The sequence below is a fragment of the Sesamum indicum genome, linkage group LG10 (assembly GCF_026168435.1).
Source record: "Sesamum indicum cultivar Baizhima isolate 11 linkage group LG10, ASM2616843v1, whole genome shotgun sequence".
Taxonomy (NCBI): domain Eukaryota; kingdom Viridiplantae; phylum Streptophyta; class Magnoliopsida; order Lamiales; family Pedaliaceae; genus Sesamum; species Sesamum indicum.
Window position 1 is genome coordinate 14972280 of NC_142666.1, and position 21822 is coordinate 14994101.

Genomic DNA, 21822 nt, shown 5'->3' on the forward strand with positions numbered 1-21822 from the left:
TCGAATTAAATACAACTTCGATCTACATTCAATTGAACAAATTTAAAAAATTTAAGAGACCAGAACATTATCTATCATTTAATTCTTTAACCATATACATTTTTTAAATAATAAATAATTAAATAATTGATTATATATCTATATTATCATACTAGATATATTTGTTAATATCTTCATAGGCAATATTGTTTGTTTGGAGACTTGAAAGTGATTAAATTAAATTTTAAAATTTTATAATATTAAATTAAATTTCTATTAAATATGTAGATTTTATAATAGCTGCCAACCCGAACATCTAACTCATATTCCAAGAGGGATAGAGCAGTAGACCCGCTTACTCTATTCTTCCTTGCAGTCAGAATAGCGCTGGTCGGACCGGGTCTTGGCTTACAGACAGGCTTACAGCCGGGTCTTCAGCCGCTCTTCTCTCCGATAGATGTCAGCTTCGAGCTTCTTCTACGAATCAGCTCTCGCCTCCTCGATCGGAGGGATTTCCCCAGCCCGGTAATAAGCTTACTTCAAGATAAAGACCTCAGGGCATTATCTTGAGGGGGCAACTTCCTAGCATTTTCTCACTCTCAACGGGCATTGAAAAAGACTTGAAGGTCAACTATAAGGGGGGGATCGTCAAGGAGCCTTAAATGGCAAAAAACAACTAACAAATTCAATAAATGATGGTCGAGAACACCTTAGCTCGGTCTCCATGAGAGTATAGATTGCAAGCGGAATATTGCTTGTTTGGAGACTTGAAAGTGATTAAATTAAATTTTAAAATTTTATAATATTAAATTAAATTTCTATTAAATATGTAGATTTTATATTTTCATATTATTTTGTAAATAGTATAATAAAGGATATATTTAAAAATTCTATAAAAAATGAGTTATTTGTGAATTGGTCTCAATATCTAAATTTATTGATAAACTATGGAAAAAAATAAAATGAAAGAAATTTAAATTAATTAGTATGATTTACAGAAAAAAATAAATTTGAAAAAAAAAAAATAGTCTGAACCTGATCCTACTCGAAAACTAAATCTTGGTTGTGTCTAGAGTTGCATGGTCTTGAGACCCATAGCTCTTGAGTTGAGTTGAGTTTAATGGAATGAGTAGGACTAGGTATAGAGTAATTTTTCGAGTCTTTCTTGGCATCGGGCCTGATCCTACCCATTGAGAGGCATATCCCATGCTGTCTTCAGATGTCAGTTCAATATGCCTTGCTGAAGCAACATCAAGCTCAGAGAATCTTATAGCTGCGAAGGTTTTTTCTGGCAGCTCAGACTCACTTTCACCCTCAATAAGAAAAGCTAGATCAGCAATACGTGTTGTCAAGTACCCAAATGCCAGGTGAACAACAGCAGTTGCAACCATTGAAGATCCAATATCTATGTCAACTTCTATAAAGTTTTGTCCTACACAGTACTTGGTAGAAAGTGATCGGCCAGTAATGCAGATAGCCGGCTCGCCAAATAGCTGGATCATTTTTAATCTTGAAGTCATAAATCCTTCATCACCTTTCAGGAATCAACTAATCAATGAATCGGCTGGGTTCCGTAACCACAACGTAGCAACAGCACTATAGTTATCTTTACTTGGAACTTGTAGATTGAAAACCCAAACAAAAGGTTTATGACCGTTTGAACATTCCTCTTCAAGAGCTCTCCGGACACGATTTTTAGGACCTATTTAGCTGCTCTGAAATCCTGGTTGGTCCTTTAATCCAGTCAAAACCTCGTGGCTTCAGTAGATAGTCTTGACCAGGGTTCTTGACCTTTGATTTTAGGTATTCTGGTACTCTAACAAAGAAAGCGCTTCCGGGAGAAGTCGAACCATATGAACAGTCATCTGGCTGAAGATGTGGAACTGGACCTCCTATCATACTCAACCCACTCATGCTCCTTATTTGCCACAAGCTTTGCCATACTAAAACAAAATCACCTGTCCAGAAATTCATAGTCATCAGGAAAGAGGTAATGATGGAATAAACACTGGCGACATTTGCAGCAAGCAAACTTAAAAGGAAACATTATTCAGGTGGCAAGTGATTTAACAGTTGCATTATGAAGCAAAGAATATGGACTATAACCAAGAACGTGTGAATGGAAGCAACAAAGATCAGCAAACTAATCAAAATACCACGGACAGAAACAACCAGAAAGCAAGGGAACAATTATCAAAACAAGAACCATTAAGGGTGAAAACTTACACAGCATACCAAACTATACACTTTTTGCCTTGATTCAATGTTAACACCACATGGAGAGAAAATTAAAGGGTTGTGTGATAGGTGGTCAATTTTCTTTTGGGTACACACATCCAGAACTTTTCCCCTAGGCCACTCAATCATAGAATTCACCCCAATAACATGAAATTTTACTTACCATTAGGAAACATTACAGAATGCAAATGGCACGTTTTCTAATAATTACATTACACTTTGCTAACCAAATATGCAATGCTTATGACATTCTTAAACTTCTTTTCTGCCACAACAAAGAGAAGAAAAAAAATCATGACTCTATTCCTTGGTAATTCATCACCTGCTCAAGAGTGAAATGGGTAGAAAATCGATCGTTTACTTCCAAGTCCCAAATAAAATAAGAAAACAAGGGTACAGGAACATCTGCCTGCTCAAAGCAAGGTGTGATCAAGAAAATTTATTCATAGAGAAAATTCAGTTCAATCCAAAAAAGAAAAAAGAAAAATGCAGAGCCCACAAATGTAACAACATTACGTCATCAGAAAAAGACAATGAACTCCCCATTGCCATCACTGAAAAAATAAAAATTCACAGCAACATACAACATGATACAAGTAAAGGGGAAAAAAAGAGAAATCAATCAGAAAGAACATGTTGGAAAGAAAGAAGTATGGAAAAGCCTAACCACAAGCTGGAGAAACGGGAGTTTGTGGATTAGGGTTTTCTTTGGTAAATGATGATGGCTTGAATTATACGAAGGTAAAAGAGGAAAATTGAGAAACGAGGCTTTTGCTGTTGCAAAAGCTGGAGAAAATACTTATGAGTTGTTTTTTTGTTTTTTTTTTGAAAAAATTGCTGCTTTATTGGATGAGAATGAACCTGATCACGTAAAGCAACCACTCATATTCCTCTGCCGTTGCATATTGTGCACCACACCAATGAGAAGGTGTGGATTGAGACCCATGTGCGAGGAAAACCTATTTCATCAAACAAAACGAAGGTATGTCAGGCAATTCTACAAGAAACAAGATCACTACATGAATTTCCAATCTCATACAGTGTGCTCAGTGTTCACCTTTTCAATTCCTACCAGTACAGAGAGATGTATTTGATGATTTCTAGTATATATCCTCAACAAGAAATCAAAATCTTTCACCAAGAATCCTGCTCCACAGCTATAATCATATCAAACTACCGGCCAGTCGAACTGCTGACTGAACTTGTATCCTTTCATCTTGGTTCATTCTTGAACTAGCTTCCTGGACGCAATTGAGTATTGTGTAATTGTAGCAAACAACAGCTTATTACTGTTCTGTGACTTCCTTGCACATCATCCTGGCATTTATGACTGCATGAATCAATTCCATTGACATCAAAGCACGCTCAAGCAAGAGCACTAGGAACATGTTTCAAACAGTTTGCTTTAGTATATTTATCATACATACCAAAATCAAGGACATATATAGTATCAGCTACATTCAGGCCCATGTAAGCCTTTCGGCAGAAAATAACTCGATAAGAATACACCACAACTTTCACCTGCACGAACGCAAGCATGTTACTCCAGGTGCATGGGAGTTGTTTTATCCCACAACTCTGTTTAAGATAGTGAAAGTTCTATTTCAGGGGTGGGGGGTGGGGAGGGGGTGAGTTCGTTAGACCTTCCCTTGATAGCAAACAAAGGAATATTAGCATGCATTCAAAGGGGACAAAGAACTTAACTTTGGTTTATACTGACACCGGCAGTTGCTTTTCAGTGGACATCTTGACAATAAAGCAGAAAAGCAAGCACTTTCAATTATTTATTTGATTGGATCTACAATTGCTAGCCTAAACTGCCATTTCCAATAAGTAGATTTGTTTTATCTTTGATGAGGTCTAGCTGAATAGCAGTCAAATAAACAGAAAGAAACCCACCAGCTGCAACTGAATCATGAATAGCAGGAGACCACAGTGCACAAGAAGAACGGCTGCACACATCAGCAACCATGCATTTGGAGCTATGCCGTCTTTTTGTGAGCTCATAGTAGAGAGATCTCCAAAATGTTCCATCTCTTGCTAAGAGTTCCATAGTTATTATTATTTCCACTCAAGCATGGCCTCCCCTTGGATAACCTTGCAAAAAATAAACATTCTCACCCACACAAAGATGTGAGGGAGGTAAAGAACTTCTTCTCAGTCGACGATCACAGGATAATCATCCTCTGTAATGGTTTCTCTCGTTCCATCCAATCGACTTCCTCCTGAACATTAGTTAAAACCTTATCATAATCAGCATTCTTTAGTCAGTCAGCACACAGGTCGAATTATCCATCAAGGTCAAGGTTTATGGTCCACCAAGAAATGGGGAACTAAATTTATGCTGGAGCATTACTAAATGTAGAATAGTAGATAACATATCAACTAATATACTGAGGAAAAAATCAAGAATTGATGCAGCAGCAGCAAGAAGCATAAATTTCTGCAGAACAGGAGGATTTTACAAGATACCTGATGTAATTTTAGCATGAGTCATATTACTCTCCAAATTCTGGGCAATATCAATCATCCCTTGGGCACGACAGGCTTGAATTATTGTGGCAAAGGTTACATTATCTGGTTTACATCCACACCCCTCCATTGCCATTAATAACTCCATCATCCTTTCTACATCACCGGCATTGCCATAAGCATTGATGATACAGTTAAAAAAAGGTGTATCAAGTATCACGTCTGAATTCTCCACTTGCCTTAAAATTGAATCAACTTCGCCCAAGAGCCCTGCTTTACTATATGCAGAGACAAGAGAGCTGTAAGTAATAGAATTAGGCTTCAAACCATGGTGTTTCATTTTCAGGAACATCTCATTCATCTTCTCGATATTTCCAGCCTTTCCAAATATCTCAATTACTATATTGTAGGTAACAATTGTGGGAGAAAAGAATCTCTTCTTCATGAACTCCATAACAGATCCCATTTTTTGGTACAAGCCAGATTTCCCATACGATCTGATCAGAATATTATATGTCATTATGTCAGGCTTCAATCCCATAAGCTGAAACTCATCAAACCACTTCTCCATTTCATTAATCCTTCCACATCCACCATAAGCTCCAACTACAGAGTTAAAAGTAAAAATATCTGGAAAACACTTGCCACTTCGAATCATGTCAGTCAATGAGTTCTCCATTAATTCAAAACACTTAGCTTTTCCATATCCATCAATTAGGATGTTATATATCACAGTACTACATTCAATTTCTAAATGTGACATTTCCTCTAGAATCAGCCCAATCATATCAAAGTGATGTTGTTTAATGCAATATTTAATAAGGATAGAGTACGTAAAAGCATCAGGTTTGCAATTGTTGACGGACTTCATATCTTCGACAATACTAAATGCCTTGTCAAGAAGGCCATTGAAGGCATAGGCACCCACAAGTGCAGTGTAAACATCAACTGTAGGTTGGAGGCCGTCACAAAGCATGGCCTCAAAAAGCATACTAGCTTGATTTGGCTGTTTGCATTTGCCAAGCATCACTAGCAGCTTAGCATATGTCTGAGATCTTGGCTCATACCAATGTTGTTGACGTAGAAGATCGAATATCTACAAACATGAGAAACAAATTTTATAGTCAAAGGAACAGGCAACATTAATACACTATCCACAGTTCACCAAATTTATATTCAGAAATTTAACACTACCACATGATTGACTTGTATACAAAGAGGAGTAAACAAAAACCACAATCTCTTGGATTAAACTCTAAAGCAAATTTTTTCAAGCTAAAGAAATTCATCTACACAAATAAAAAAGAAACTCTAGTTCATGTAACAAATCTTCTCTATCAAAAGAACATAGAATTTATCATTGGCAGCTTCGCGACATTTATGAATCCCAGAAAACTACACATAAAAGAGAGCAGTTAAAACCTTCCTGCAAGAAACATCATGCTTCACAATCCCAGAATCCAAAACACCCAGAAAAGAATTTTTAAATGTATACACAGGCATTCAAAGCACAAGTATTTCCTCAAAACACATCTCAAAGTCCCATCAAACACAAGACACTGAAAATTCACGCAAAACTTCGGTTGCAGAAAAAGGAGGAGCAAGCAACCTTAAGAGCGGACTCCCAACGGTTTTGCTTAATTGCATCACTCAAAGCTTCCAAGACAGCCTTAGGCCAGAGGTTCTTGTACTTGGAAGAATTGGCCTTTTTCTCTATGGCTTTAATGGCCGCCTCCGTTCTCAAGATTCTTGAGAGGTCCTTCTTGGACAACTTGCGAAATTGGAGGCCCTGGGACCGAGAATTACTGTCACAATCTGGGATTTTCTTGGACGATGACTCTACTTTGAAGGAGGAGCGGCGGAGGTTGGCTGGGTTGCGGAGGAGAAGCTCCATCGCCGACGGTTGAAGGACTTCTTTCCAAATATCCTTGCTAGATTGCGAGCGGGGAGTAAGAATTTTGATAAAGGGAGTATTTTTATTTTTATTCATTTGGCCAATAAGTTGTTTAAAATATTTCATGAAATGTTCGAAAATTCATAAGTCCTATTAAATTATTTGGTAAAAAAAATTAACAAAATTTATAAAATTTTAATATAATCATATTTAGGATTTATAAGGTTCTTTTTTTTTTAAAAAAAAAAATTAGAGTGTGTGTGATCGAGTTTTTTTAAAATTTTCAAAGCATTTTATAAAATGGCTTTTCCACGTGGAATTAATATCACCAGTGAAAATTATTTTTTATAATATTTATAATGAGTTTTACATATTGTATTATGAATATTTCGATAATCAAGTTTAAATTTATCTCTTTTAATTCATTTCTTGAAAAAAATCCATCTCGTTTTTGGAATGTGTCTATAGTCATTCAAGATTGATTTCTACTTTGATTGTTTTCAGTGAAAAACATTAAAATATAATCCATCAACTATTTATACTAAGGCATATCGGAAGCATTGCTAAATTACAAATTTTACCCTTACAAAAAAAAAATAAAAATAGATATCTAATCGTCGGGCCTGAATGTAATGTTGGGTTAGACTCCATACTTCAACATATAGTAAAACCTTTATAAATTAATAACCTTGAGACTATAAAATTTTATTAATTTAAAGAGATATTAATATATCGATAAATTAATATTTTAATTTTTTAATTAAATGAACTATATCGAAACTTATTTATTTTTTAGAGTAAAAGTTAATAATTTGATATTTTTGGAATGAAAATTGATGGATTCTTTTATTATTGTTCTTTTTGGGTAATTGAGAAGTACTTAGGAAGTCCAGTGCGACCCCACCTCTTCCTGGTCATTATTCAAACTGTAGCTATTTCTTCTGCCGATCCTTCTCCTTCTAGTGCCGGCCTCTTCTTCGCCTAGCGGCTAAACTCTGAGAAAGCGGCTAGTCGATGAGATTAGGCAGTCATATATATATATATAGTTTTTTTTTTTTTTTCCCACAACGGTAACTTTTTCCAGTCTCAACGGCTAAAAAGCGGCAATTGTATATACCGTCGGATCGACTTTCATCGAATGGCTACAAATTCAGAAAAATTAGACCGTTGGGCAGAAGCCCGTTATCTTCAGCTTCAAAAGGGCGTCAACAACGGTAACTTTTTCCAGTCTCAACGGCTAAAGAGCGGCAATTGTATATGCCGTCGGATCGACTTTCATCGATTGGCTACAAATTCAAAAAAATAAGACCGTTGGGCAGAAGCCCGTTCTCTTCAGCTATAAAAGGGCGTCCCTTCTCCCATTCCCATCCCCTGTGTTTCTCATTGAGCCCTCACACACACACACACAGAGAGGGGGAGGGGGGAAAAGAAAAGAGGGTTCAGCGCTTTTTCAAGGTGTGTTTCAGCAATGGCTCCGAGAGTTGTTCAAGGTATCTGAAACTTTCTTTCGTCTATTGATATGTTTTTGTGCTCAATGATTGTGTTGAATGCTTATGGCTTTCTCAATAATTTAGATAACGGGCCATTGCATTCAAATGGATTTTAAAGCTTTCTTGGATCTTACTATCATAATTTTTGAGTTCTCTTGATCTTTGATGCGTATGGTGTTGGTGCTCTTCTTGACACTTTCTATTGTTATTTTTTCCACCCCTTTTGTTGAATTAGACCTGCTTTCAATGATCCGATCAAAGAATCTTATTAAGCGAGTGTATGTTAAATCATGGTTCCTTTACTTTGATCAGGTTATGTGTGGTTCTTGATTTTTCTTTTGTTTGCTTATTGTTTCTAGATGAAACTTCCACAACTCTGTCTTAGATTTAACCTCTATTAGATTCTTTATAATGTTGATTGGGTTGAGGTTCTTGTGGATTTTCATTTCATTACTGCAATGACCATTGACCAATTTCTTTTTTCCCATACATTTCTTGCACTCTTTGATGAAATTCCCCCATCTCATTTGTCCTTGTGTTGTTATCTGATCTACAGGAGAGGTAGCCCCGGGGGCTATTAAGCAGGAAGAATGTGGGAGCAGAAAGGAAGAATCGTGGTGCACTAGGTGACATAGGAAATGTGGTTACCGTTGGTGGGGTCGAGGGGAAGCAGCTTCCTCAGGTTTCTCGACCGGTTACGAGGTATTGAACAAATTCTTTCATCCTAACTGAAAGTGAATGAACAGATTGAACTCTGAATATGATCTATTGCGTGCTAATTATGTGTTGTGTTCTTATTTTATTCAGGAGTTTTGTGCTCAGTTACTGGCTAATGAACAGGCTGCAGCAGCTGAAAACAACAAGGTGCGATTCTTGAATTTGCAATCTTGTTTGTTTCAGTCATTCTTGTTGACTTCTCTTATTGATGAACACGCCCTTATTGATGTTTTGTTGTTTGATTAAATACAGGCTGCAAATGCCAATGGCGGATGGAGCTCAGAAAAAAGCTGCAGCAACCACCAAACCTAAGCCAGAGGAGATTACAGAAGTTGCAGAGCTAAAGGAGAAGGCCGGAGAGAAGTCGTCATTGATGCTGCTGATGTGAATTGTTTGAATATGTTGATGAGATCTACAAGCCAGTTGAGGTATAAACTCTTGAAACTCCTCATTTTAGTGCAAATCTGGTAACTTCTTTTGTTTTATAATGTCGTTTGCAAAGCACAATTTTGTATTTCTTGTTGATCTAGAACGCCCCCAAAAATTATAATACATAATTGATTGATTAATTGATAATTTCTAGGTTATAATTGAAATATAATAAATTGGAGTGCATTATAATATTTGGGGATGACTTATATTTCGAGCATATACTAGTATATATATATATATATTACAGTTTCATCGTTTTAATTTATAATTTAATTTTGTATTTTTTCCGTCTTTCATTTTTGTTTTCTTACAAGAAGGAACACATTTTTTTTAGTCATATTTATCTGTATGATTATACTTAATTTGATATTTAAGTTTTATTTCTATTAAATGTGTATTGTTTTGTATCTTTTATACACCAATTTTTTATATATATTATAGTTTCATCAATTAAATTTTATTTTATAGTTTAATTTTGTTGTTCTTTTCTAGATTATTTTGTGCCTACTAATGATGTTTTACAGAATGAAAAGAATGACTTTATATTTTAGCTTTTATGTAATTAGGTTTCTTGAAGTACCTAAATATATATATCCTAAATATTGTATATGATCAATATATGCTTTGTAATATAAGTATATATGTATTTCAATGTATGTGATTCAAGCTCTCTTTTTTTTTTTAATTTTATTTTCTTTTGTATATTTTAATTTAATTGAACATTTTGTAGTCATGTGCTAAATTAATAAAAAATAGAGAGGTTAATTGAATTTTTTAATTTAAATTTATTGATTAATTTTTTAACTATGTTCATTTTACTTTTACTTTGATTAAAAATTCTATGATGACTTGCTTGATTTAATTTTTGTACAAGAAGAAATAGATTTATTTGGTGTTAATATTTTTAACATTCATTTGTTTAATTTACTTAATAATTTTTTAGTATTTATTTCTATTTAAATTTATACTCTTTTGTATCTTTATACACTATTTTTTTTATTATGTATTATAGTTTAATCCATCAATATTTTTCTATAGTTTAATTTATTGGTCTTTCTCATATTTTGTTATTTTTTGTTTTTCTACTAAAAGGAACATATTTATTTAGGCTTTTTAACATATTTATTTAATATTAATAAGTATATATATCCGGTTTAATATTTATTTGTAGAAGTCCTTGGGAAAGAAAAATAGTGGGCCTATGGACTCTACTCCAAAAGTGCAACATGCAAAAAGTCAACGTTCTAATCCTTTTGACCAAAAAACTTGGCAATTATTCTTGCCGAGGGGGAATATGTGTGAAATCATGCTTTGTTGGCTCACATACTGCAACTTTTGCTTATCTGAGTTACTGATTGGATGATTTGTTTTTGTGTTCTCTCTCTCTCTCTCTCTCTCTCTATTTGTATGTTGTGTAGTCATAGATAACGCAGAAAAAAAGTATAGAAGACTGCTACAACTAATGTTGTGGTGAATTTATTGTAAGTGAGCTTTTTATCCACATATGAGAATAATTTTGGAGCTGCTCACTAATGTTTTTAGAAGGTATTTTGCATAGTGGTTCCAGTATGTTGGAATAGCATCAACTTTCTGAATATTTTCTTCATTAGAGCCTAGAGGTGTCAAAAATCAGATTGAAAGGACAAATCCACAAACATTTTGTTGCCGTAGAATAACTTGATTGAGTCTCTTTAGAATAACTGGTTCTTGAGCGATTTTTTTCTGGGAAAAGTAGTTTTTGTGATGATTACACTGATTGGGTGATAGATTAGCTTCAAGGTAGATATGGTACTTGCTCACTCATTAGAAGACTTCTCATGACTATTGAGTTTAGGATCTACAAATGCTGATTTTGCTTCTGTTCTTTCCTCCTTTCTTCTGATAGATTATTCTCTCTCTCTGTCTTTCTCTCTCTTTTTAAGAATTTACTCTGCGGCACAGCAATCCAGCAAATGCTACACAATTGCTGTCTGCAAAGCTTGATTGTTGTGTGTGGGTGTTACATATTGGAGGTCCAAAATGGGATGTGATGAGAGGTCTATATTGTAATGGCTTATAAGTCTTATGACTCTTATTCGTGCTGATTTTGACTTCACCAATTAGATTCTTGAAACATTTTTTTGGAAAGTTTTATCATAATTCAAAGAAAATTGACTTTAGCATATCAATATATATGAATTTGACAGACTGACTTACCTTGCATGGCGCATGTGAACTGGGACAACAGTGTAAATATGTTTTTTTCAATTGTCGATTGAATGTTCCTTCTTTAGGTTTTTGTTCTTGCTGAAATTTCAAAATTCTTGTTCTGGATACTTAAGTGAGTGCTACAGCTTTGGATATGGATAAAGAGTGACAGGTGGGTATGAAGATGACACTTTTTGGAGCATGACATGATAAAAAAAAGTATAATTTCAAATTCACCAATAAAAGTTTTATTGGAAACTTTATGGCAATAACAGTAGGCTTGTTTACATGTGATGATTTTTCCTGGCATAAACATAGTACTTCAAATTTTACAGTTGTCAACTTGGGAAAGCCATAATGCTAAGGTCAATCAGTTGCTTCTTCTCGGTGAACGCATCATCAGCATCGATGTTAAAGGGCAACATCTTTATCTGGGCTTTTAAAGGAGTGACTGAGAATCTTTCTCCAGTTGGTCACATTTCACTAGGAAACAAGTTTACTACAACCTGCATAATGCATCCGGATACTTATCTTGAGCAGGTACCCTCTTTTCACCATTAACATAGCGCTGGCAGCATTCGAGCAGGAAATATGGTTATAAGTCATTAGTTTCCTGTAAAACTTCCTCTCACAAAATGTATTGTAACAGGTACTTCTTGGAAGTCAAGAAGGTTCTTTGCAACTATGGGACATTAGCACAATGAAAAAAGTTAACGATCTGCTGTTGTGTTTCTTCTCCAGCACTAGATGTTGTTGCTGTTGGCTGTTCTGATGGAAAGATTCATGTTCACAACATTCTTCGTGATATTGAGATTGTTAGTTTCACTCATTCTACAAAAGATCCTGTGATTTCAGCAACAGATGGGCAGCCTCTTTTAGCGTCTGGTGGTTCATCTGGTGTCATAACTCCATAAAAATGTGGATTTTTGACACTAGTGAGGGGGATCCTCCTCGTCTCCTACGTTTTAGAAGTGGGCATAGTGCTACTACTGTGTATCAGATTCTATGCCTTTCGGCTGTTCTCTGTTATACAGGATCAGCAGAGTAGAGAAAGTCAAGGAAGCAGAAATAAAACTTAAGCCCGTAATTGCATTTGATGTTGCTGAAATCAGGGAGCGCGATTGGTGCAATGTAGTTACATGCCACGTGGATACTGCCCAAGCACACCCAGAGGATCCAACACCAGTTAAGGCCTGTGCGATCAGTGCATGTGGCAATTTTGCAGTATTAGGGACTGCAGGTGGTTGGATTGAATCTTCAATCAGGAATTAGTCGAGGCAGTTACCTGGATATGTCAGAAAGAAAACCCTGTGCTCATGATGGAGAAGTGGTTGGTGTTGCTTGTGACTCAACCAATACCATCATGATAAGTGCTGGTTCCTGTGGAGATGTAAAAGTTTGGGATTTTAAGGGACGTGAATTAAAATCCAGATGGCAAATAGATTGTGCATTAGTCAAGATTGTATATCACCTGTACAATGGTCTTCTGGCTACTACTGTAGCAGATGATTTAGTTATTCGTTTGTTCGATGTTGTTGCACTAAGAATGGTTCGGAAACTCTCAGAATTTGGGATGTAATCCTAGCTAGACAAAATATGGATGTCTTATAGCAACTACTCATGTGGACCAGAATGGGGTTAACCTGTGGGTTAATCAGGGAATGTTTTCCGCCCCTAGTAAAGCTGATTCCTGTGGGACTGGCAGGAAGTTGTGAGTGTCAATTTGCCCACTGTCTCATCAGTGGAAAAATCTTTAGCTAACAGTTTTGAGGAGGCTAAAGTAAACCCTGAAGAAGCCGAAGATGCTCATCACTTCCCAGTTTCAGAACAACAAATACCCGATCTTGTCACTCTTTTTCCCTGTTGCCCAAAAGTCATTGGCAGAGCTTGATCAATTTGGATATTATAAAAGCCAGGAACAAGCCAGGACATCCATCGGTCGATCGACGACGTGTCCGCGGAGGTAGAGATAGACTAGCGGAGCAGGTGAGTCAAAATGCTGCGTACGTAGTTATGGAGTATAAAGTATTATTAATTAGCATAATTAATTATAAATACAGCATTAAGAAAACACGTTGCATGAACTAATATATAGCTTGTTGGCCTGTGGGTAATAATAGTGGTAATAAAGAAGGGAAAGGTGGGTGAGAAAATGTCTAACTCAAATTGGGTCTGAACCAATTATGATTTACAACCAAATCTTGGGTAAGAATTTTCTATCAGTTACTGGCTAATGAACAGGCTGCAGCAGCTGAAAACAACAAGGTCTGGTTCTTGAATTTGCAATCTTGTTTGTTTCAGTCATTCTTATTGATGAACACGCCCTTATTGATGTTTGATGAAATACAGGCTGCAAATGCCAATGGAGCCAATTGTGGTCGGTGGAGCTCTGCCGGAAAAGAGAGCTGCCGTGCTCAGAAAAAAGCTGCAGCAACCACCTAACCTAAGCCAGAGGTGATATGACAGAAGTTGCAGAGCTGAAGGAGAAGGCCGGAGAGAAGTCGTGGATGAAGAAGAAAGCTCCAACTCTCACTGGTCAATACAATTAACCTTCCAAGCCTTATGTGTAGTTTTCCCCTTCTTATTTGATCTTTCATTTGCAGGCTGCATCCAAAGGTGCAAATAGTTGTCATTGATGCTGCTGACGTGAATTGTTGAATATGTTGATGAGATCTACAAGTCAGTTGAGGTATAAACTCTTGATGCGCCTCATTTTAGTGCAAATCTACTAACTTCTTTTGTTTTATAACGTGGTTTGCAAAGCACAATTTTGTATTTCTTGTTGATCTAGAACGCCCCAAAACTTATAATACATAATTAATTGATTAATTGATAAATTATAGGTTATAATTGAAATATAATAAATTGAATTTCATTATAATATTTTATATTTTCTTAAATTAAGAAAATTTAAGAAAGACGTAACGGCCACCAACCCCCTCACCCTCGCCTCTCATTCTTTTCCTTTCTTTTTTAGTTACACACAAGTGAAAAATTGTAATTTCTCTCTCGATCGAAACATATGTATGAAATTGTACTAAAATTTTTATTAATTTAAATAATTATATTATTTAATTAGTTTGCTTATTAAATTTCTAGGCTAAGACATGATAGGTAGATTAAATTTCTAATTAGTTTCTTAATTATATCACCATGACATCACATATTCTTATAATTTTTATGTTAACCCCCCTATAAGAAGGGAAAATTCCACTTTTTACCCTCTTCTACTCTAATTTTATCTTTATTTATTCTTACTCTCAATTACATTACTTTTTATAAATGCTTCAATTTTCCACACTTACCACAAAAACAACAAATAAATAAATAAAAGTTGTAATTTGGTTTGACGAAGTTTATGAAAAGTAAAAATGTTTTTGTATCATTATCGCATCTTTAAATGGTCTCCTGAAATTTTAATAAAAAATAATGACTGAATTCTACATACTTAAAGAGAAGCGTTGCTCTGGGTAGAACGACAAAATGAAAAAGTAACATCCTCTGAGTCGAAACTAATGACAGAATTAAAAGCAGAAATAAAAATAAAAAAATCAGTAGGAATCAATCATATCCAATTAGTATTGAATGACGTAATTTAACAGGGATATTTTACGAGTTTGACTATTTAAAATAATATTGAATTAAATATCAAATCGAATATGTTGGTTAATTAGATTATTAAATTTATTAGATTTAAATATTAGCTAATTTATACAATTTCATCCAAATTATTAACTAAATACGCAATTCGACGTATTGTTTGTTTAATTAATTTATAATAGCGAGAAATTGATAGAAGATTAATGAAAATGACGTTTTATATAAAAGAAATATCAAAGAGGAAAAATAAGGTTTTTAATGATAACCTATTTAGGAATGTTATTAAAAACGATGGTTATAAAGGGTTTGGTTATATAAATCCCTACATAAAGTATTTTTATGAAATCTAAAGTGTCTAGTTATTAAGAAAAACTAGAACGAACAATAATATTTTATATAAAAGAAATTACAATATTCTCGATATATTAATTGTATGTGGTAACTTATTATAAGGTTGAGGTAAGTTTACTTGTGGTGCTACTACTATATAAATTTGTCGTTCATACTGACGTTGTCTTATCTAAAAATATTTGAGTGGTAATTGATTTAATTTGATTGATTGTACGTGAAATCAGAAAATACATGCAATATTATATTTGTTTTATGATGTGTGTGAGATTGTCTGAAAATGATAATATAATCTGGCAGTAAATGCACTGGACCCAGAACCAAAATTCATGCCAAAAATCAGGGAGTCTCGTGCGTTTGGGATCATAAGGCTCTGAAGCTCTTATAAGTATGAGGAGAGTCATATTTGAAAGGTAAGATCATTTTAAATAAAAGAATCACTTTCATCTCTATCTTGATAAGACAACTCGTTTGACTTGGGCGTTGAAATATCCTCGTAGGGGGATAACCCCGACTAGCCTAACCCTTCCATCTGTAGGTAACAGATCCGTTCGAAGAACCATAGGTGATCGAAATCAATAGGTGGAGATCGCGTTATTGAGGCGGATCAGTTTTGGCGCCGTCTGTGGGAACGAAACTAAGAGAGCATGGAAGGAGATATGGGAAGAAACGCCTAAGGGACGGATGCGAATTTAAGAAGCATGGAACGAACTATTAGTTGACACGAACTGAACTCCATCCTCATGGAAGCATTAACCAAGATGGGCCTGGATAACGCTAGACTAGCGCCGGTCGCAACCCCCTCTGGTTGGATTTGGAGGTAGTGAGGTCCAATCGCTGGGAACGATCGACCTGCCAGTATCCATAGGTGAGGAGCCGAGGAGAAGAATGTTGATGGTAAAATTTCTAGTAGTAAATACCGCTTACTTGTAATGTTATATTAGGTAGACCAGGGCTTAACTCTTTCAGGGCTATAGTATCTACCTATCATGGTAAAATGAAGTTCCCAACACCAAATGGAGTGGGGGAAGTGTCATGCGACCAAGTGGAGGCAAGAAGATGCTATAATTTGTCCCTGAAAAAGGGCAACATTGAAGAGAAGAAATGAAAGTTAAATGTTCCAGACGAGGAATGGGATAATCGAAAGATGGAGAGGATTGAATCAATTGATGACCATAAGAAGGTTGAGCTAATGAATGGAGATGGAGACTCTGAAATTGGGTCTAAAATGACAAAGGAAATGGAGACTCTGATCGTCGCCTTCCTCCAAAGTAACTCAGATGTGTTTTCATGGGACTCTTCGGACTTCAGAGGGATAAGCCCAGAAGTAATCGTCCACCGATTGAATGTCGATCCTGCGGCACGACCCATCCAGCAGAAGAAGCGAACTTTTGGCGTCGAAAAGAATGCGATCATAAAGGAAGAAGTCGCAAAATTGTTGGGTGCAGGATATATCTCGGAGGTCCATTATACTGACTGGTTATCGAACGTGGTGGTCGTACCAAAGGCATTAGGGAAATGAAGAATGTGTACTGATTTCACCAACCTGAATAAGGCATGCCCCAAAGACCCATACCTGCTCCCAAGAATTGACGCACTTGTAGATTCAACCGTTGGTTTTAAGCTCTTCTCCATGATGGACGCCTACCAGGGTTACCATCAGATTAGCATGGCAGCTGAGGATCGATCCAAGACATCTTTGTAACCAATGAAGGTATCTACTGTTATAATGTTATGCCTTTTGGGCTTAAAAATACAGGAGCAACATACCAAAGATTGGTGAATAAAATGTTCAAGAACCAGATCGGGAAAACAATGGAGGTACGTGGACGATATGCTCGTCAAAAGCCAACGACCAGAGGACCACTTAGCTCACTTGGAGGTCGCCTTTAATATCATGCGAACTTATGGAATGAAGCTCAACCCGAGCAAGTGCACGTTCGGAGTGGGAGGTGGCAAATTCTTGGGTTATATGGTTAGCAGTCGAGGCATAGAAGCAAACCCAGAAAAGATCGAAGCCATCTTGCAGCTGAAATTCCCTTCATCAGTAAAAGAGGTCCAGAAACTAACCGGTAAGATCGGTCCCTTAATCTCTTTATTTCAGATCTGCGGATAGAAATTTGCAATTCTTTAAAGTCCTTAGAAAAGCAAAGGATTTTAGATGGACCGAAGAATGTGAGCTAGCATTCCAAGAGCTAAAAAATTACCTAAAATTCCCACCCTTATTAGCCAATCCAAGAGTGGGGGGTGTATTGTATTTGTACCTGGTAGTGTCCGAGAATACGGTCAGTTCAGTATTGGTGAGAGAGGAAAAAAAGGCACAAAATCCAGTGTACTATGTCAGTAAAATGTTGCAAGGGGCAGAGAGGATATACACTATGATCGAAAAGCTGGTTCTGGCACTGGTAGTGACGGCGCGGAGGCTCCGACCATATTTTCAGTCCCATAAAGTGGTCGTGCTGACTAACCAACCTTTGAAAAATATATTGTCTCGGCCTAAGGTTTTTGGAAGGCTAGTGAAATGGGCTATCGAGCTAGGCGAGTATGACATTGAGTAGCAAGGACAACTGAAAAAGGTCAAATTTTGGTCGACTTCATGATAGAGTTGACCGGAGAACCAACCCAGAAGCTCGATACGTGGATGCTGCATGGACAGTATTATAAAACAATATATAAAAGTTTAAAAAGTTATGTAAAATTTGAATACAAGGTTCGAATGAAATCCTAATTCAAGCTAATGGAATAAGTCAATTGTTGGACGGATGTTATTATATATGTATATATATATAAATAATGTAAAAATTCGATGTTAGATGGACGTTATTATAAAAACAAAAACCATAAGTTTTTTAAAAAAATATGTAAAAATTTAATTTAGGGTTTAAAACGGTATTTTGGGTAATTTAATACATAATTTGGATGAGACCCTAATGAAAACTAAGAGACTGGATAAATTGCTGGATGAATTTTATTATTACGAGGATATCAGTAATTTTTTTAATAATAATGAGATATTTATAATTATATCAAATTTTAAATAAGGTCAATCTAATGTACCCTAAATTTAAGAATGTCTTAGTTTTTCAAACACCTGAGTACATGCGACAAAAAACCACATGAGATTTGAACGTGATAGCCTTACATGAAAAAAATATGTCTTATCACAAGCAGAAGGGGCCCAAATGAAAACAAACATTTGTTAGTACTACTATAAAAAGGGAATTCGATTGTCATACTAATTTTTGAATATCTAATTTATCTTTTAATCCCATTCATTCTTTTAATAAAATTTGATTTTAGTACTAATTTCAATAATTTTTAATAATTTCACATTTATATTTTCTTTTTTCTCTCTCACCCCAATATTCCGCTTTTCTTTGTTTTTCCTTTCCTTGCTCCATGTTTGTTTCTTTTCATGAATTTATTTTTTCTTTTTATCTCACCACCTAGGTTCTTTTATAATATACTTTCGGAAACTGCATGTGACAAAATCTACTTATATTAAAAATAAAGTGGAAAGTACAACAACCCCCTGAGGTTAAGTTTGGTTACACAATTACTTTATATCCATTATTAAATTATAGGCACACCCTTTGGAGGGTGTTAGTGTAATGTACCAGATGAAGTTTTTGTTTGAAATTTTGCCACTAAATAAAATATATATTTATAATTTTTCAATAACAAAAAATGTTTGCATAGTTAAACTTAATATAGGGTTAATACAAATAGAATCACCCACCTTGTGATTGTAAACATTAATTTTTTTTGTCAAACATGAGTAAACTTCAACAAGAAAGAGAATAGGGGAAAAGAAAATTTTGGCCTCTATCTACGTCCCAAATTCATTTTGATCTTTAACTTTGATAATATTAGTGTTAGTATCGAATTTTTCTCTTTTGTGTAGATTCGATCCTTTAGTCCAATTAGTGATCCTTTTGTATTTTAATGATAGAAAACCTAATAGTCCATCATCATGCTCTAAAAAAGGTCCAACATGTTTTTAAAATAAAACAAAGCCTTCATAAATTCATACTTTATTTTGACTATCTTACCACCAGATATTACTAGTTCTCGATTTTACGGACTTTCTCCAACTACGTTACGGCAACAGATGATTCGCAGGCACTTAGCTTCTTCAGCAACAAAATAGCACAATCCTACTTTGTTTCCTATCTTAGGGGGTAAAAGTTTTCCAGAATAGAGATTTAATAAAATTATGAATAACCAGATTGAACAGAAGTCTTCAATTTGTTACAGAAATAGTTGAAATATTACATAGATATTTATTCTTCTGTAGGAGTAGACAACTATTTAGCCTTTCATGGATAAGAGGACTTGGCTAGTTGGGAAAATTCCCATACACTTCAAAAATCATAACACTTAGAAAATTGAAAGAGTCAATTTATTTTCTGAAGAGTTGGAGAAGTTTTCTGATGTCCTCCATCTGCTTCTCAACCTCTCTATTTATAATAGTCTGTGGACTTCAAACATGGACTTCAAATCTGTTTATAGTTGACGTCATTGCTTTCACCACTTATTTTTGGCTCACGCATTTCCAACTATGGTCATTATGGCTTAGTTGGCCTTATGCTTGCCAATTGGTCTCTTTTGCTTTTTTGACTGTTGGCGCATTTGTCATCTTCTACTGATAGTCTTCTTTTATGTTTTTTACATTTTGAGGTTTTTACCACATTATGTAAAAATTCCTTTATTTTTTTGACCCTTTTCTGGTTTTGGTTCAGGTTTTTTAGGATTACCCGAATATTTGTTCCGAACAAAGGCTTTTCCTATTTTTCACAGCAAGGGTATATGTGGTTGTTCAATTGTTCGACATGCACCATCTTGCATGACTTCTTCTTTATGGCTTCCGTTGTAAGCAATTTATTTTTCTAAACGAACATTCTCTTCTTTTTTAATAAGCTTTATGAAAACTTGGTGTTTTTTTTCTTGTCATGGAGTTTAACAGCAATAATCCATTTAATTTATTCGAATATATTTTAAATGGATATTTGACTTTGTCCAACTCAGTGAGACAAATCCAATATCCCCGAGCTCTTTTGGTAGATATTTCATCTTCGTTGAGGGATGACACCATGGGAGTTTCTCCTGTGGTAGCCTTGACTTTGTTGAATGCTACCGTCTCAGGTCTATGCAACTTTATGAAATAAATTGCTGATTGAGAACCTTTTCCTATGATTTTTGGAGCCCTTGAATTAAACATAAGCTCCAAAATATCTCCTCGTTTAAGATGGAGCTTGTTTTTCTATGAGTAATAAATTGCCCCACTGGTCTATTCCAAAAGTTTTTAGATCTTCGAAAATCCTGCTGACATAGTATAAACAGAAGCAAGTGCTCCAAAATCACATCTTTCTTGAACTTCTGGTTTCGACCCTTCGAGCATCCAAATCCGATTATATTTTTGTGTACATCTACTATAGTCTTTCTTGGGTTGATTTTTTTGAGGGAAACCAGTTTCTCCCACATTCTCTTGTACACCTGCCAAGTAGAAACATAAGATAATGATTCTTTAGTATTAACCTTAAAAGTGTCTCCCATTAGCCTAATGTTAGTCTCTTCTTCTTTTATCCTAGAGGTGTTGGGTTGACTTGAACTATCAGGAATTTACACTTCCTGTAAGTCAACTATTGCCTTCTCACCAGATCTGACGATGGACTCATGCAAGCAGTATTTGAATTTATCGCTACAGGTTAGAATCATGTTATCTAGTTGCAGGTTTAGAGCCCTACTCTATCTATTCTCGGGCCATCATTGAAGGCAGTGCCTTTCGAATTGGGTCACTAGTCGTTCCATATGAGCTAAAAATAAGTTTAGTATTCCTGATGGTGATAGGAACAGTATCAAGATCAGCTTGTTGGACTTGGCCAACTATTTGGCTTTAACTGTCAACTGTCAAAACTTCCTATCAAGGTCCTCAAGGTTCTCCTTGAGATGCCTGGGCCTTGTGATGATGGAGTCTGTTTCATTTGCTTCCACTATCCACAAACTTGCAAGAAGATTTTCATGAGATTTAACAATAACAACATTATAACAATAATATTGGCATTTAGTTTGTCATCTAATAATACGAGTTTTCTCAATCTTTTATTCACGTTTAATTTTTAGCAAAGCTTTAATATTCTCAATGTTAACATTTAAAGTAAATTCTTTGGCTAGTAGAAACAAAGGATATTTCTTCAACACCTTCCAAATAGCATAAGAACTCCTTTTCATTGATATGCTAGACTTTGACATGTTGTTCAGTGATTAATCTTCCTACATATTTACATAGTTTTTCATCAGTAGTTGTTTTCTTCATGAGCACTGTTATCCAGTCATAGTCATTGGAAATTCAACTTACTTTCTCAGTGATGTCATCAAACACCATTAACGTCATAAGGGTGAAGTTTTTTTATAGCAATAAAGGATAGGGGGTGTTACTATAGCTACGAAAACCTCAGAGGGTGT

The 21822-nt window shown here is 35.4% G+C and overlaps 2 protein-coding genes, 1 long non-coding RNA gene and 2 pseudogenes across 10 annotated transcripts; 3 read left to right on the forward strand and 2 right to left on the reverse strand.

Annotated features, from left to right (window-relative positions):
- Positions 1 to 937: 937 nt before the first annotated feature.
- On the reverse strand, positions 938 to 1959 carry LOC110012668 (protein ENHANCED DISEASE RESISTANCE 2-like; annotated as a pseudogene).
- Positions 938 to 6706, reverse strand: LOC105172116 (pentatricopeptide repeat-containing protein At3g53170). 6 transcript variants are annotated; one of them, XM_088886158.1, is made up of 7 exons: positions 6299 to 6706; positions 4929 to 5785; positions 4690 to 4845; positions 4117 to 4442; positions 3645 to 3738; positions 3275 to 3547; positions 938 to 3176 (listed from the first exon to the last, which is right to left on the reverse strand). In XM_088886158.1, the coding sequence occupies exons 1-3, from the start codon at positions 6677 to 6679 to the stop codon at positions 4800 to 4802; spliced, it is 1284 nt and encodes a 427-aa protein (XP_088742284.1). In that variant the 5' UTR covers positions 6680 to 6706; the 3' UTR covers positions 938 to 3176; positions 3275 to 3547; positions 3645 to 3738; positions 4117 to 4442; positions 4690 to 4799. The 6 variants fall into 6 exon arrangements, with proteins under 6 accessions (XP_088742284.1, XP_011091754.2, XP_088742282.1 ...); XM_011093452.3 differs by having other exon boundaries at positions 938 to 1937; positions 3079 to 3176; positions 4690 to 5785; positions 6299 to 6691; XM_088886156.1 differs by having other exon boundaries at positions 3275 to 3534; positions 4690 to 5785; positions 6299 to 6691.
- A 594-nt stretch (positions 6707 to 7300) lies between these two features.
- LOC105172115 (uncharacterized) lies at positions 7301 to 13398 on the forward strand (annotated as a pseudogene). Its single transcript, XR_016068019.1, has 6 exons — positions 7301 to 8073; positions 8630 to 8775; positions 8881 to 8937; positions 9043 to 9218; positions 11745 to 11949; positions 12059 to 13398. The product of XR_016068019.1 is annotated as an uncharacterized LOC105172115 (transcript).
- On the forward strand, positions 8052 to 9178 carry LOC110012701 (G2/mitotic-specific cyclin-1-like). The gene is made up of 5 exons (XM_020697258.1): positions 8052 to 8073; positions 8386 to 8395; positions 8659 to 8775; positions 8881 to 8937; positions 9043 to 9178. Exons 1-5 carry the CDS (start codon positions 8052 to 8054, stop codon positions 9176 to 9178), a joined length of 342 nt encoding a protein of 113 aa, XP_020552917.1.
- Positions 13399 to 13401: 3 nt separating the features above from the next.
- LOC105172114 (uncharacterized) lies at positions 13402 to 18116 on the forward strand. Of its 2 annotated transcripts, XR_002287923.2 has the most exons (5): positions 13402 to 13674; positions 13759 to 13944; positions 14013 to 14098; positions 15658 to 15770; positions 15896 to 18116. It is a non-coding gene; the product is annotated as an uncharacterized LOC105172114 (long non-coding RNA). The 2 variants fall into 2 exon arrangements; XR_002287922.2 differs by lacking the exon at positions 13402 to 13674 and having other exon boundaries at positions 13691 to 13944.
- Positions 18117 to 21822: the final 3706 nt, after the last annotated feature.

Excerpts from the sequence above, each read along its gene's own strand:
- LOC105172116 (XM_088886157.1), bottom strand. The coding sequence starts at position 6,679 with ATGAATAAAAATAAAAATACTCCCTTTATCAAAATTCTTACTCCCCGC. Across the intron at positions 5,786-6,298 it reads GTTGGGAGTCCGCTCTTAAG|ATATTCGATCTTCTACGTCA; the intron begins GTTGCTTGCTCC and ends TCATGTTTGTAG. Across the intron at positions 4,443-4,689 it reads TCATGCTAAAATTACATCAG|GAGGAAGTCGATTGGATGGA; the intron begins GTATCTTGTAAA and ends ACTAATGTTCAG.
- LOC110012701 (XM_020697258.1), top strand. The coding sequence starts at position 8,052 with ATGGCTCCGAGAGTTGTTCAAG. Across the intron at positions 8,776-8,880 it reads GTTTCTCGACCGGTTACGAG|GAGTTTTGTGCTCAGTTACT; the intron begins GTATTGAACAAA and ends TATTTTATTCAG. Across the intron at positions 8,938-9,042 it reads CAGCAGCTGAAAACAACAAG|GCTGCAAATGCCAATGGCGG; the intron begins GTGCGATTCTTG and ends GATTAAATACAG.